Here is a 16,209-nt window from a genome sequence, read left to right as displayed (position 1 = left end):
TTTCCTGCATGACCTGTTGCATGCTGCAACAATTTCTAGAGAAACCCTCTAAGTCTCATACCCAGTTTGCATGAGTTGCTAACCATAGCTACACAAGAAGTTGGAATGTTTCCCCATGCAGTGCTTTTGAGACAACATTAGCCATATCCAGAGCAGACCCACTGAAATTAATGGACCCCAGTTAGTAATGTATATCCATTCCAATGGGTTTACTCTGAACATGACTAGTGTTGGATATAGCCCATTGTAAGAGAAGACCATTGATGGTAGAGAACTTTAGGGAAGGTTTCTCCTCCAATGCAAGACTTATCACTGGGGAACTTACATGAACCTACAAGGAAGTTAGCATTCCATCTGAAAACCACTAGGCTTGCCAAGTATTATTATTCAAATATTATCTTAAATCAGTCCCAATGAAATGTCAAGCTCATAGACCTTTCAACATGTGGCCTTGATGGCAATATTCTGTCCAACATGAATGTAGAATACCTAGCTTTTGATTAAGATTTGATCACATGTTCTTTCCCTCCTAAATTCTTAGTACATCTATTGTCCAAGTGAACTTTACTTGCGTATTTTGACTATTCAGATCACTGGACTGATCATGGATTAACAAACATCTTTCCTCTAAAGCTCATCAAGGCCTTCTGGGGTATCTCTGTTGACTTCATAGAGCTTTAGAAGTGATTCATAATTTCACTGGGACTACCTTGGAGTAAACATTCTGAGGATTTCAAGCCTGGACTGATTTTGGCCTACAAATAGCCTGAACAAAACAAAATAGATTTGAAATTTTTATACACACAAGTTGCATTACTATTATTCTTTGTACATAGAGCATTTTCATAAAAAGCATGTTGTGAAAATGCCTTAGACCTTATATAAACACCATTATATCAAACACATCATTCAAAAACCTGGATAAATTACCAACACAAAAACCCGAAAGACCCCAAATGGAATTCTTTCAGTAATATTTGTTGCATATTTCACATTCCAGTCTCATCCTGATCTGGCCAAATTATGGCTCTGGTTAAAAAAGAAGAAGAAAAAAAGCAACCACACAAAACTCCAGCAGTTTTAGCTAGAAGAAACCCAATTCCACTGTTAATCCACCATGGGTCTCATCCTTCTCCCCTTTCCTATGCTTTTAGGATGGTTCTGATCCACAATTCAGTAATACTAAAGTACTTGGATTTCAGTCAGTTAAGTCCCACTAAGGTCAGTGAGTGTGCTACCCTTACATCAAACATTTGCATCAAGCCCTACTGTCTACTATCCAGCAGTTGCTTCAGATATCTTGTAAAGACATGTCTTTTTGCCTTGACTTTTCCCAACCCATAATATTGGACCCTTTGGTTATTACTGAGGGTTGTACTGAGTGTTAGTCATAGTTAGTTAGATAAACAATCCATCATTAGGTCTATCCAGTGATAGGCATGATTACTTTGGTCCATTAATTCCAAATGTTCTACTCCTGGGTATATCTCAGACATAGGATTAGGACTAGGATTAGCTTGAAACTCCCAAAGACCTCAGTATTTATGAACAGTGGATCAAAATACACACATCTGAAACAGATCACTAGATCTAGTTTAGAAACATGCTGCTTCAGTACACTACAGAGCTATGAGAAAGTAGCTTTGCAACATGTTCTCCTTTCCAACACTTTGACAATTGTCACAATCCTGTTCTCCAAACAAAGCATTGGGGCACAATTACAGCAAGGGAATGAACCTGTAACCCTTTCAACAAAGTAAGACTCTCACCCTTAACTTTCCACATAACCTTTGCCTCCACTGCAGCCCATTGAGAATGATTTCCATAGAGACACATGCCTGGAAAATTCTATATCAGGTTGGATTATCCACATTGTGCTTGCAGGAAGGATCCCATAATAAGGATATTAGATCCTTGATGACTCCTGCTTGCAGGATCAACCTAGGAACATCCAAAGCAATGAGTATGTATCACTGTGTTCTTCACATGCATATCTCAATGGGACTTTCTAAAAGAACTCGCGCAAAGGCAAATATGATTCTGGACAATCTCCTTCAGTAGCATCCAAACCCACCCCACCCCACTGCAGAACCATAATATCTACAGAAAGGATACTCCTGTATCTCAAGTATCTACCCAAAGAGGACAGGATAAGAAACTCTACTACTACAATTGTGCTAATCTGACAGAATAAAAAAAATGGTTTCTAGTGTAAACATATAATAAATTTCACAGGATTTCAATAGGGGTGTGTGTGCCTTTGTTTCCTTTGTGAGGGGCCAGCACAATTTGCAACTGACCAAGTAGAATGTAACCCGCAAACTATGTAAACCAGCCCACTAGGGGCTCAGCAAAGCTGCTTTTAATATTGGCCTGAGGATGCATTTTTTCCCTGGTGGGTCCTCAAGCAAATAGTTAACAGGACACTTCACATACCTGGGTTTGGCCTGGCAGGTCACAAGTTGGGCTGGTCTGGTCTTAAATTACACTTCATCCTCCTAATCTGGGGAAAAAAATCCTGATCCTATTATCACATGCATACCATCATGTTATGATCCTAATATTACCCACCCACCCTCCAGAGTTCTACCCAGTTGCCCAGTGGCATGAATGACCGCTAATTAAATGAGTTCTATGGTCAAACAGCTCATTTACACATTAGTCAGCATGAGGTATAAAGCTTGCTCCAGAGCCTGATTCAGCTAAAACCCACTTTTAAATCTGTACCCACTTAGAATGGATTATTATTATTTTTTGCAGGATCAGTGCTTTGTACATATCTCCTTTCTTTTTAAATTTTTTGTAGGATTTTTAATTTTGTTTTTAGAATGATCAAACAGAAACATATAAGGGATACGGTAAGTTTCAGTTCAAACAGTAATTGTTTAAAAATACACCGGGTGAAAGATATAACACTCTACAGTATTTTCAAGTGGTTATAAATTTTCAATGTTGTTGGGGTTTTTTTGGCCAAAAACTTAAAGAAATCCCACCACAGGCTATACTTGAAGCACAAATCCTAACCATACTGTAAAATTTACACTCTCCAACATCAGTGTCTAAGCCCTTTATTAAATAAAGTGAGTTATTTTGGGGATACTTACAGAGTATTTGAATGTAAGCTAATGGAACCAACCTCTCTCTTTCTCTCTTTGAAATCTAAACTATATCTCACGGGTTAATTAACAAAGTGGACCATAGCTATGCAGTGTGGCTTGACAAAAATCTCTTTAGTTTTTGGATTGCTCAAAGTATAAATACTCAACCTTATGAAAAGTGGTTGAGTTTCCATAAAATAATGTTTGTGACACATTATGATGCTGAAGGGATTGCCCTCCCCATACACTCCATTTCTCCAGATTTTTATTTTAAACTTTTACAAAATGCAGGTGCTTCTAGACTTAGCAACACATATTAATGAGATTATCTTCATCTGGGTGACAGCAGTAATCTAGGGTTCCTGGTACTTTAATAATAATAAAAAATACTTCTTAATTGTGTTTACAGCATTTTGTGTCTCTATAGCTGTGTAAACTCCAGTTGAATATGAACCTCTGGTGATATTACGTCACTTTCTGTATAGCTTTCTGTATAGCTATATTGCAAAAGAAAAAAGAGAGAGCCTGAACTCAATGAGAAAGGTTAGTTACCTTCTGTTTTGATAATTCATTTCAGTCCTAATAACAATAACAAAAAAAATGTCCTTTTAAAAATGTCACAAGCCTGTGATTATACATTGCAAAGAAAGAAAACTGATCCTTGCCTATGGAATTTTTGTTTAAAAGTTCCAACCTCTTGTTTCCGCTGTTAGCCATCACACAACATGTGCCATTTGGCAATTTGTCTCCTAGGATATTCACAGATTTCCTTCCAGTGTTCTCCTGCGGTTCCTTCTGCCGAAGCCCCCAAGGTTAACCGGCCAATGATTTCATTCCGGGATCCCCTATCTGAATCCAAAACCAAGAATTCGATGCTGATCTCTTCGAGACCCTCGCAAGGAATATCAAAGACAAAAAGTTCATTGAACACTGCATTGGGGGTGCACTTCTTGACGTGGGTTTTCTTTTTGGAGATCCTTTTCTTGGCGTGATATAGGTTCACTTTCACATAGGGGTCTGCAAAAGACAAGCAAAATCCAACCAATATCACACTGCTGAAGAACCAAGTCCAATAGTCCAGACTTATCTTCCCTTGCACTAAAGTTCTCAACATGCTTTCATCTCTACCAGTTATTCCTGTGCAGGAGAATCCGGCTAGCACTGATTGGCAAGATTAGCTTTGTCCGCTGGGGAAAAGCTCCAATGAATAATAATAATAATAATAATAATAATAATAATGTGCCAGCTCATGCTTGCGTGCAACCTGACCACCGGTTGCTGCATTTACCAGTAAGGGACAAGGTGGTGAGAAGCTTGGCACAACTGGAGGTACAACAGCATAATCTGGTGCTCTCACTAATGCACCCCATTGGAATCACCATTAAGCCACATTTCTCTTGCTCTTCTGTCCCCCAGTAGACACAACAATGTGCTGGTCTCCTCTCCAGGGACCAGGTGCCCTCCCGCCAGATGCCCCCCAGATGCCCTGGTCTCTCCTCTAGTTGCTCCATCTTGTATTGATCTTTCAGCATGGCACATTTTCTTTTTGATCTTTCACTCTCTTTCACTTTCATTGCAGGAGGTTGGACTCAGGTGACCCTCGGGGTACCTTCCAAATCTTAGAATCAATTCTATGATTCTCGGTTATTTGAGGGATGGGCAGAACCACCCTGCTCCACTCCAGTTACCTTTGCCCCCACACCTGTAAAGCAGACTTACGACAAAAATTTTGGGAGATAGCTTATATTTTTTAAAATATAACTAATTCGAGGAACATCCAAAAATTCAGAAAAGATGAGCAGATGAGAATTTCATCTAATTGGTAGGGAATCCCTCTAGACCAGCCTTTCTCAACCTGTGGGTCCCCAGATGTTGTTGGACTACAACTCCCATCACCCCTAGCTATCAAGGCCCAAGCTCAGGGATGATGGGAGTTGTAGTCCAACAACATCTGGGGACCCACAGGTTGAGAACCGCTGCTGTAGACCACTGGATAGATGACACAGCTGCAGTCTGTGGCTCCTCATAAAGGAGGGGTGGGGAAGGACTCCCTCATTGCTAGGTGAGTCATGGGTAGAAACACACCCAGGCTCTACTGCCCAGGTTTCACCCAAAATGTGAAAGGCAGATCTAAAGGGTACCCCATTAAATCCCCCCAGGCATAAAGCACTGGCAGATCCCTAAAGGGTGCCATTAACCCAATAATCCCATAGTATGTCTACAATTATTCTTCCCAACTTCCTCACCTGCCTGGACTCCATGCTCAATGAGAAACAAATCCCAGCTGCTCCCCAAATTGTCAATCAAGTTACCCAACAGTGTGGAGCAGGCTTCCTCAACCTTGGCCCTCCAGATGTTTTTGGTCTACAACTCCCATGATCCCTAGCTAGCAGAACCAGTGGTCAAGGATGATGGGAATGGTAGTCTCAAAACATCTGGAGGGCTGAGGTTGGGGAAACCTGGTGTGGAGCAAACCAAAAATGAGGTCCCTAAAGGTCAATGAAAGAACTGCCACCCAAAATATTCCTACTCAGCTCCTTGAACAGGTGACTAGCCAGGGCCCACACTGAATAGAGTGAAGGAGGGAGGGCACAGCTCCTACTCCTTTGCTACTTCTTGGTCCAAGCTCTTAAGTCTATGACAGTGTTAATTATAAATCCAAATATATGCATGTAATAATGCAGCATTTTGAAATTACCTGATAATCCAGAAACATCAGCTTTGGGTAGGTGTCTGGCCTTTAAAACAACCACCGTGAGAGTATTTGTTGTAGACTGGTAACAGAGAGAAATCAGCAGCTCACCGCGTCCGGAGGACTTCTAGAGGATTAGAAAGATAGCTCATATGTAGCAGACATTAAAAAAACATAGAATTGTTGAGTTTTTGAATGTTTTATGTAGGGGTTTTTGAACCTTTTATGTAGATTTTCAATTTCATTGTTCTGTATGGGACATTGACAATAAAGATATCGTATATCGTATATCGACTTGGGAGGGATCCTAAGGGTCATGTACACCAACCCCTGCAATTTAGGAATCACAGCTAAAGAATCCCTGACAGATGTCTATCCAACTTTTTCTTAAAAACCTCCAATAAAGAAGAGTCCACCGCTTTCTGAGGTAGTCTGTTCCACTGTCAAACAGCTCTTACCATCAAAAAGTTCTTCCTAATGCTTAGCTGGAATCACTTTTCTTGTAATTTGAATCCATTGGTGTGGGTTTTACCCTCTGCAGCAGCAGAAAACAAGCTTTCTCCATCTTCCATGTGACAGCCCTTCAGATATTTGAAGAAGGCTATCCATCTGGGATTAAGGGACGCAGGTGGCGCTGTGGGTTAAAGCCTCAGCACCTAGGGCTTGCCGATCGAAAGGTCGGCGGTTCGAATCCCTGCAGCGGGGTGCGCTCCCGCTGCTCGGTCCCAGCGCCTGCCAACCTAGCAGTTCGAAAGCACCTCCGGGTGCAAGTAGATAAATAGGGACCGCTTACCAGCGGGAAGGTAAACGGCGTTTCCGTGTGCGGCTCTGGCTCGCCAGAGCAGTGATGTCACGCTGGCCACGTGACCCGGAAGTGTCTCCGGACAGCGCTGGCCCCTGGCCTCTTGAGTGAGATGGGCGCACAACCCCAGAGTCTGTCAAGACTGGCCCGTATGGGCAGGGGTACCTTTACCTTTACCTATCCATCTGGGATTACCCCACCCTCACCCTACCCCCCCCCAAAAAAAGAAAATGTATATGCAGATCTGCTACTAGATGGGCAACTCAGAACTATGACTATATATATTTGTGGTTTTAAAGCATATTGAATCATTGGCCAGCCAGTCTATTGAAATGTTGTCACAAATAGCATCTGACAAATTAGTGTTTTGATGGACTTATGAGAATGTAAGGTACAAATCAGATCTCTATCCTCCCCCCGCTACAAAACCAATATAGTCCCCTTGATAGAGGAAAATATTTAAGTATGAAAATAGAAAACATGGAAGCTTCAACACTCCAGGTCACACACTGGGGCTTGTTGCATTAAAAACCATAAAAGCTGCAGATGGGAATATTGCTTGGTACACACAGAAGCAATTTGATTTGACGCTTGATCTTTTGAAAGCAATTACTAAAAAGTCAATACACAGGCAGGTTCTCGGGAACGGCTATGGGTTGCCCAGGCTTTGAGACATCTATTAGGTTTGGAATTTTTTATTTTTTTTTAAAAAAAAAATGGGCTTCCACTTATGTTGAAGTGACTTCCAAATCAATTTACAAACACACAGTAAAGACATTGACTTGGAAGCAAGCCCCCTTGATTTTTATGTGGCTTACATCAAAGTAAAATGCTCAGGATTGGTGCCAGAACAACTAATATTCAAAACACCGATGCCTTTATCCTAAAACATGCTTACCCTGATTGGCCAGCTGAAATGTAATGAACTTCAACTAAATTGTTTGAGGACTCAGATTTTGGTTGTGCAAGTACTATGAGTTAATTCAGTAGTTGACAAGCTGTGTCCAGAAAGCTGGAGATGCCCAACGGACTAATTACATATTGGGTGGGTGTGACCAGAAGGTGGAAAGAAGTAGTGGTGGGTGGAACCAGGAAAAAAGGCAAAATCAGTAGAGAAGTGGAAGGAGAAGGAGGGAATTTAGATGTGCAGTAGATATGGATAAATCCAAAGTGAGTTGCTTCTGAGGAATTCTGAACTTGTCTGATATCTATCTGAGGGACCCCGAACCAAGAGAAGACAATACAAAGCTCCTCGTGGTGCCTTTATGACTCAGAATCACACAAAAAAGAACGGCAGAAAACTTATCTGCTAAAAGCAAAACTAATGTCTCTGTTTACCATATAAGGAAAGTGACAGGTTGGGAGTGAGAGTGAGGAATCACAAAGGCAAATGCGAAGGTAGAGTGGAAAGAGCTTTACTGTCATTGACAGATAATCAGAGATAAATATTTTACCTGAAAAGTGAATCCCAATTATTTTTTTAAAAGCCTAGCACAAATTCCCTTTGACCTACTTGTCTGAAATTTGGCAGATTTCTTACCAATGGAACAGCTCTCATATCTGCTATTTTCAGAACAATTGCCCAGAAAACGTCACAGGAGATTAAGTGATATTGTTATCCCCCCAAAAAATTGTTAAGGCTGGAACATAAATCTCTGCAGATATCCTTTTGCATATTCTATGCCTGCAAAATCCATCATTTTCTGCCAAATGAAAAATGGAAAATTTTATACCTTTTCTTAAAAAACAAAACAAAAACAAACTTTAAAGCTGCACAGCAGCAGAAAATGAAATAAAAGCCTAGACCTATCTGCCTGTTATTTGGAAGGCTTTATCCACTCTGGAGAGGCTATTGTGCCTGAAAATTTCATTCGCTTCTGTCAAGAGGGAAAATACATATAGCTTGTCTTCCCAATATTCCCAATAGTAATTTCCAGGAGGCAATGGTGATTAAACCAATTTTCCTAAAGCAGACTCAAACTTTGATGCTGTGCTGAATTGGGCAGCCTCCAAAATACTTCAAGTGGCCTATTTTCTGAAGTGCAGGATTAGGGACCAAACTGAATCTTGTGGTTGGTGCATACCCCTAGGAAAAGAAATCTATCTGTAAACTATCAACTCAACCCCCTGGCAAGAGTGATCTGTCACTCCCATAATAATCTACTAGGTGGAGTGGGAGGGGGGAAAGGAAGTGACACAAAGAGGGAGAACAGGGTTAACTGCATATGGATCATAGCCATGGAGATGCAGGCTAATACTCATAGCCATAGAAATCAATGGAGAATTTTTATTTTTATTTTGCCACTGACTTTATTGCAATGTTGATTGCACTGTTAGAGCCCACCACTTGGTAAAGCACTTGGATTAAACTGATTTTCCTGCACTGATGAAGTTGATGTAACCATATTGGTCTTTGTTCAAGGACTTCAGATTCAAACAGAACAACTTCTGCCGAGATATAGAGTTTTCATTTGGTTGCAACTCATGAACCTATTGATCCAACAAACTTTAGGTTATATGTTGTTTGGGGTCAGATTTGCTGGCTGCCACTGTAGCCAGCATGTGTTAATGGGCCATCATGAGTTAATCATTGTCAATAGCACTTTTATATCACCCAATAGGAGCTCAAACCCACTCCTTTTCCACTGAGGGGATTTATTTGTTTATTTATCTTCCTGGGATACAAGTGTTGAGTAAGTGTTAAAAGTAACATTGCCTGAACCAGACCCGAGTTCCACTTTTGTTGTGAGATACCTAAGGTAAGATATCCTGCTAAGATTTGCACTGTCCCCTGGATTCAAAGTAATCCAAGCTAAGTCTACACTGGTAGGAGAAGGAAGAATCTCAAGGGGATAAGTTCCACTGCAGAATGCAGGTGAGATTGCCATTTTCAAATGCCACAATCTTTAAGAATGTTCAGGGAGGGAGGGAGGGAGGGAAAGGGAGATTACAATGGATTTTCCAGCTGAAGCATGAAGTGGCCCAGACCACTTGACTAAGACTGGCTAATCTTGGTTAGGACTGGCTAATCTGACATTGCTGGACTCTAATAAATTCCTGCTAGCATGGCCAATAATAAGGGGTGGTGGAAGCTGGAGTCTGATAACATCCGGAAGGTCACATGGTGACCACATCTACTCTATAATCTAGAGCACTTCATTCCCACCTCATCCAATAACTTCAACAGAACTACTTGTGACTGTTGGAAAGAGCAGTTAGTGTTCCAATACCACTTTCAGTTATGCACAGGTAGGACCTGCCAACAAAATGCTGTACTGTGTATGGATCTGCACTCAGATAATTAAATCCACTACCAGTATATATTGGATGCAGAAATCCCACTGGTAACAATTACGTGCTGCAGGATCACACACTGAGTTGCTGCTTAAAACCCACAGAAAACAGTGGGAATCTTCTAGTTCATCACAATGGGTTTCCAAGTCACGGGTACTCTTGCTCACAAAGCTGAAAGGTTGACACAGTGTTGTCTATCCCCCTGAAACCTCTCACTGCATGGAAACTCAGTGAGCCCATAACATTATTTTAACCTGGAGGATTTACAAATGTAGGTCATGGAATGTAGACCTAAAATGGAAGGAGAAGGGCTTAAGAGTTTAATTTACATCTGTTTGGAACCCTACAGAGGAACAAGTAAAAGCAGGAGGAATCATTTTGAGTGGAGAAAAATGACACATTCCAATGGGTTAAAATCTCCCAGCTTCTATCTGTCTGTTCCTAATCAGCCCCTCCCCAAGCGGTTTTCGATTTATTTCATTTTTAAGACTGTTGAGTGTAACAATACACTAGATTACACCGTAGCCCACAGATTATGCCTCCAGCGTGATGGTATATCACAGATATGGGGAACCTGTGGCTCTCCAGATATTGCTGGACTAAACTCTCACCATCCCTAACCACAGGCCATTGTGGCTGCAGGGGTTGATGGGGGTTGGAACGCAACAACATTTCTCAGCCATGGTATATAGGTAAGTCACTTTTAGATACTTTGGTGTAAAAAAGTGACAAATAAATATAATAAATAATTAAATACATGAATAACAGACATTTGTTTTTTTTTTTGCCTTATCCCATATATGCCCACTCTACCTCTTCAATCTGTAAAACTTGCACTGTTACGAGCTGTGCATAATATCTGTTCTGCATTTGACTGATGAAGTCCCTTCCCTCTGAGGGTTTATCAATACACAAACTGGGCCATCATACCTAGATATTTTAAGAACCCTTGTTGAGATACATGAAATGGGGATATAGGCAGACATCCTTCACATTGTTGGGACTCTCTAGTTTATTTTATATATTCAAGATGCATGTAGGCTGTTGTCAGGGTGCTATACTTAGATTCTGCCTTTAGAAAAACTGTTAAGTGCTGAGATAGGGCAGGTGAAATAAGTTGATAATACAAAATATGACTCAAGATCAATTACCCTAACATTCTTTTTGATGATCTCCTTGTTCATCAGCATCCTTCCTTCAGACAACTCAATCCCGGACAGAGGAAAGAGAACTTCTCCAATGATGTCATCTCGGGAAAATCGGTCAAAACTTAGGATCATAAAGTGAAGGCTCAGATCTTGGACTTGAGTATAAGGGATTCCATAGAAGGTGAAGGTTTCGTCAAAAGCTGGGTCTAATGTTTTTCTCAGTACACGAGTTTTCACCTTGTGCTTCTTCTCCGGCAGTATCGTCATTTTGATGTATGGATCAGAAGTCATTGATTGTTCATCCATGGCAGGCAAGCCACGTGCTTCCTTGATGTTCACCATGAAAGCCTTTTTCTCAAAGTTATACTCAATGGAGAAAAAGAGAGTCCCTAATTTATCTTGCTTCTCTTCAGAAGATATGGAAGTAACAGACTTCAGGCTATCAGGGGAGACAGAATCTTTCTCCCTCTCAGGAAAGAGCTTTGGAGTGAAGTTCTCGAGATCTGAGGAGTTTGGTATTTTGGGGGTTGTTTTGGGGAAATTGCCGTTCAGATCTCGTTTCTCCAGGTCAAGGTGGAGAGAGGTCTTTGGCATAACCGGTTTGCTCTTGCCTTCTTCCTTGTCCTCTGCCCCAAACTTCTTTTTGCTGTTGAGGTTCTCAGGATAGATGTCGACGCCCTTCAGCACATGAACAAATTTGTAAGGCGGGGTCTTATTTGATTTGGAAGATTTGCGTTGGCAGCAGATCCAAGCAAAAAGGGAGACAGTGAAGACCAGCCCAAAGGCGCTGAAGATTCCAACCACAGTTGGAATTTCATCTGCAAGTCAAAGCACATGGCAACAAATGCATGAACAGCCGACTTCAGAGGTTGAAAGCAGTAGTTAAACTAACTATGCAAAGGTGAGCAAACTGGTGAAGCGGGGAGAATGAACTGCTAGGTATACTTTATAACAATAAAGCCTATTCATGTTGTGCCCCCTGCAGGTATGAACGTGTATCGAAAACTCTGGCTGGGCATGTTTGCTGTTGCATGCAAACCTGAAACAAGCACAGTTCAACAATTGTGATTATAACAACTGGAATGCTTCTGTTCAATTTTGCTGCTGCCCCATATAAAATTTATGAATTCAGTACACATATAAACATCTCTAGCTCCCTCCTACACCCTTCACATTAGTCTAAGTAGATAAAAGAGAATTTGAAATATGTGTTAGTCATAGGCATGACATCCACTTTTATATTACAGATTTCCTTTTGTGTTCAAGAAGCTACATATTTGCATGGCCTCGTTGCAGGAAGGGACTGGTGTTTGGCATGAAAATGCAAAACTTAGTGTCTTAGGATATTCTTGCCATCAGCCTGGTGTCAGTTTTCTATGCAACACTGAACATATGCAGCCAGCCATTTCACCTTGTGCTACTTTGTCCATTATACAAGTGCATGTTTAAATCCATTTGTGCACCTGATATTTTGTAAGCATTGGATCTATCTAGTTGCAGAGGCAAAAAGACGTTCAAAGCTACCCAGAGATGAGGGCATCTAAAACAACATTTCAAGGAAGCACATTTTCCAGCCATGGCAAGTAAATCAATTTCCCGAGAACTTCTTTCCATCACTCGTATGAATCAGCCCACATTCCAAATGGCAATAGGGAAAATAGCATGAAAGCTGCAATGACATCTGGCGCATGGATAAAAGAGGAGCATTAGCATTTCATGAGTAAGCAGTGCAGGGCCAAATGAACGCCACTAATTGGAAATCCAATTCTGTCCATAAGTAACATTTCTAAGTGAGTCTAAGTACCACACGCTGGTAGCACCAATCAAGGCTAAGTCCACATTCTCCAAGCGAAATGGGGGACTCATGAAATATTAATGCAATGGCATTGCTTATGCAGGAAGGTAGCAAGAGTGCTGGTGTTCTAACAAATGATCAGCATCCTCTCTGTTTGAGAGTGAACGAACAGTTCCCTTGAAAGGATAAGTAAATCTCTGCTTGAGATGCAGAATGAGCCTCCCGAACTTGTGTAAGCAGATCCCTGATCTCCAATTTAAACCACAGGACACACACACACACACACACACACACACACACACTAGACTTGAGCACCCAGCCTCGCCCTTAAAATAATGACTTGAATTGTTTTTAGTCAAATCCATGGAGAAATGAAGGGTCCCCAATATAAATAAGCTACTGAAGAGTTAGCATCAGCTCTCACTACCTACCTTGCCACTTTTATAGGACTGTTAGCATGGGAGATCTTTTCTCACTCTGGCTGACTGCTTTTGATTAGAGTAGATTTGTAATGAACTTACTACATGCAGGGCATGGAAATGGGTTAGTGTGCAGACAACCTTGCTTTGGCGTAGAGCACTGGTCACTGGGTCAGTTTCACCCCTTACATTTATGTGGACTGGGTCACTTTTTTCTTTATTTCTTTTTCTTCATGCAAAATATGGGGCTAGGAGACAAGACACAACCCATCAACAGTGAGGTAATGACAGTTGCATAAGATGCTTTGGGAAAGAGGCCAGGCTGGATCATTAACTCGGCTGAACAGATTTTAATGGCCAATTGACATATTTGCAAATACTCTTTTGAAGCTTGCATGCCGAAGTATTGTCTCCAGCAGCAGGAATGATGGTGCAAGTTACAACCGCAGCCTCTGAGAGGAAGAATGCCACAGTTTTATATTAATTATCCTCATAAAGTCAGTTATCAGGTGAGCAAGCTGTCACAAATGAAATTAGAAACACCCAGGGGGGGTGATACAAGACGAAATCAAAACTAAATGTGCTGTACAATAGCTGCCAGTGGGCTTACAATCTGCCTTCCTTGCTGTTTTCATATGGCAAAGCAATTGCTTAGGTATTATAGCAGCTATATGGAAATGGTAGACTGGTTTGAAAATGTGCTATTTCTGAAAATGAGTAGGACAGATTACAGGAGTGTTAACTGGAAGGGGCAGGATCTAGACACACAGCACAAGTATGAACTGATCCAGTTTGAGTTGGGACCCAAAGAATTCTACTATGCCAACATAATTTAAAACTCCTATTAACTTCATCTAGAGGCTAGTGTAACTGACATATATGACTTACAGTTTACTCTCACAGTCTTGGGTGTACTTTGACTGTAGAAGAGCTGTGCTGCTACCCTGGCATATGGCAATGATAGCTATCAGGCAACATGAATAAAAGTAAGGTAAAAAGGTAAAGTGGTCAGGAGCTGAACCACCCTCTAGGGACAGGGGAGAGAAACAACTTTATTTATATGAATGTATACAGTTCTCTCTAGGTCTAAAAGATAATGAGCCTACTTATTTAAAGTTTAAGCAGATATATTGGTGCAGAAAAGTGTTGTTTTTTAATTGCCTACTTTGAATATGAGAAGAGAACCAGGGTTTAACTTTAGTTTCTGTGCATGCACACACACACACACACAATACTTAGTTCAAAGCATTTTTTTTAAGGGAGGGGTACTTTGCATACACTCCCTTAGCAACATCACTAATGACAGGAGACAGACAGTTGCAGAGGAAGAGAGAGAGCGCCTATGGACAGATGAGTGGGTGGGTGGATGACTAATCTATTTGAGTAAATATCTATCTGCTCCTCTCTTGAAAGAAGCAGTTATGGCAGTTAGCCTGAGAACATGTAGAATATGGATTTGGAATGAAATGCATATAACTGACTCTTCTCTAAAGCTAGATCACAACAAACAGTATCTTTCTCCACACACTCTCCACCCCCACCCCAAAAGACACACCTCACGGTCCATATATTTTACTTGTGAATTTTTGGGAGCTATAGAAAGAGCACGGCAGAAATCGATAAACTGTAGAACTAATAAAAAAGGGGTGTCAAACTTCTGTAAGACCCATGCATCATATAAAGGATGCTTTTAAGGAGAGGCGACTGACGTCGCTCATATCAGAGCACAGGCACAGCCTTAGCTTTCCAGCGCTGGCTTTCCCCCAGGAGCCCGAAATAGTAGTCATATAATTGCCTTTTCCAAAGCACCTGAATGAAATGAAATTAATCAAGCCTTCAAGATCGGGGTTTTTTTTTTTTAAAGAAGACGCTTACCAAATTCTTCCCGGCTGGCTGCAATCGGAGCCATGTTGCTTGCTCCGCGCTCTGTCCAAGGTGCTGAAACCGCTCTTTCCTTTTTTTGCCCCTGTGCTCAGCCGCTCACTGAAGAGGAGGGAGGGAGAAAACGCATATACGCACACACAACCAAGGGAGTCTTGTTTTCCAACGTGATGAAAACACAAGCCTGAAAGATCGGGAAGGTTTTAGAAGGAGGAGGAGGAGGTAGAGAGGAATGGGTGGGGGGAAAGGGGAGGGAGGGTCTAGTACAGTCCTCCTTTCCTGCACACTGATTCGTGAGCCCTTGTCCTGTGGTTCAGATCTTCTGACTAACTGAGCTCTGAGACTGAAGACGTGGTTGAAACCCAAATTGACGCAATCCTGACGCTACAGAACTGAAATCAGTACCTCCCCCCCTTCCTCTCCACTCCTGGGAATCCGGCACACATTCATCAATTATTTTAACGGCTCTGCTGCAGGAGATTAGCTCACGTTCTCAGTCGGACACAGACAGCAATGCTAATTTCTAGGGCCAAATCTCCCAATGTCTTTATAAGGCACAGTCAGACTTTTTTAAAAAAAGTATATATTATTAATGTTTTATCCATGTTTTCTGTGACGATGCTCTAAATGGAGAAGATGAAAGCCCTGGAGGCGAATGACCCAGATCTGTGCTTTTTTCTTTTCTTTTCTCTCTCCCACTCTCTAAGATGAAACGCTTGGTTTGACTGGATTGCCAAATGGTTTTGGTTCTCACTGAAGACTGCAGGAAGTGGAACGTTTGTGTTTCTGGGAGTTACTGCAATATCTGTATCATCCCCTTCTAACAGACTACATTTTTATTCTGTTGTATCTAGCCCCACCCCCCGCTTTTCTCTCTCACACAAAACCTTTTCATAACAAAATCTTTTTTAAAAAATAAATAAATCAGTTTTCATTCACTACATAGTTGATACACAATATTCTACTTCCCAGAAACATAAAATCGAAACTCTAAATTACCCAGAGTTGCCAAATGGCCTTTATCCTCCATGGGAGTAGCCAGACTATTTGAGGGGAGGGCAGAAACTCTTATTCGTGTTG

At 41.3% G+C, this 16,209-nt stretch overlaps 1 protein-coding gene across 1 annotated transcript; it reads right to left on the bottom strand.

Moving 5' to 3' along the window:
- Positions 1-1,315: 1,315 nt before the first annotated feature.
- SYT4 (synaptotagmin 4) lies at positions 1,316-15,500 on the bottom strand. The gene is made up of 4 exons (XM_079995013.1): positions 15,124-15,500; positions 11,038-11,852; positions 5,797-5,917; positions 1,316-4,115 (listed from the first exon to the last, which is right to left on the bottom strand). The coding sequence occupies exons 1-4, from the start codon at positions 15,155-15,157 to the stop codon at positions 3,808-3,810; spliced, it is 1,278 nt and encodes a 425-aa protein (XP_079851139.1). The 5' UTR covers positions 15,158-15,500; the 3' UTR covers positions 1,316-3,807.
- Between the last annotated feature and the right edge of the window lie 709 nt (positions 15,501-16,209).

The sequence above is a fragment of the Podarcis cretensis genome, assembly GCF_951804945.1.
Source record: "Podarcis cretensis genome assembly, chromosome: 11".
Lineage (NCBI taxonomy): Eukaryota > Metazoa > Chordata > Lepidosauria > Squamata > Lacertidae > Podarcis > Podarcis cretensis.
The sequence above is the reverse complement of the archived record's forward strand: the minus strand, read 5'-3'. Positions and strand labels throughout refer to the sequence as shown.

Excerpts from the sequence above, each read along its gene's own strand:
- SYT4 (XM_079995013.1), bottom strand. The coding sequence starts at position 15,157 with ATGGCTCCGATTGCAGCCAGCCGGGAAGAATTTG. Across the intron at positions 11,853-15,123 it reads AGCCAGCCGGGAAGAATTTG|ATGAAATTCCAACTGTGGTT; the intron begins GTAAGCGTCTTC and ends TTTGACTTGCAG. Across the intron at positions 4,116-5,796 it reads TGATGTTTCTGGATTATCAG|ACCCCTATGTGAAAGTGAAC; the intron begins GTAATTTCAAAA and ends TGTCTTTTGCAG.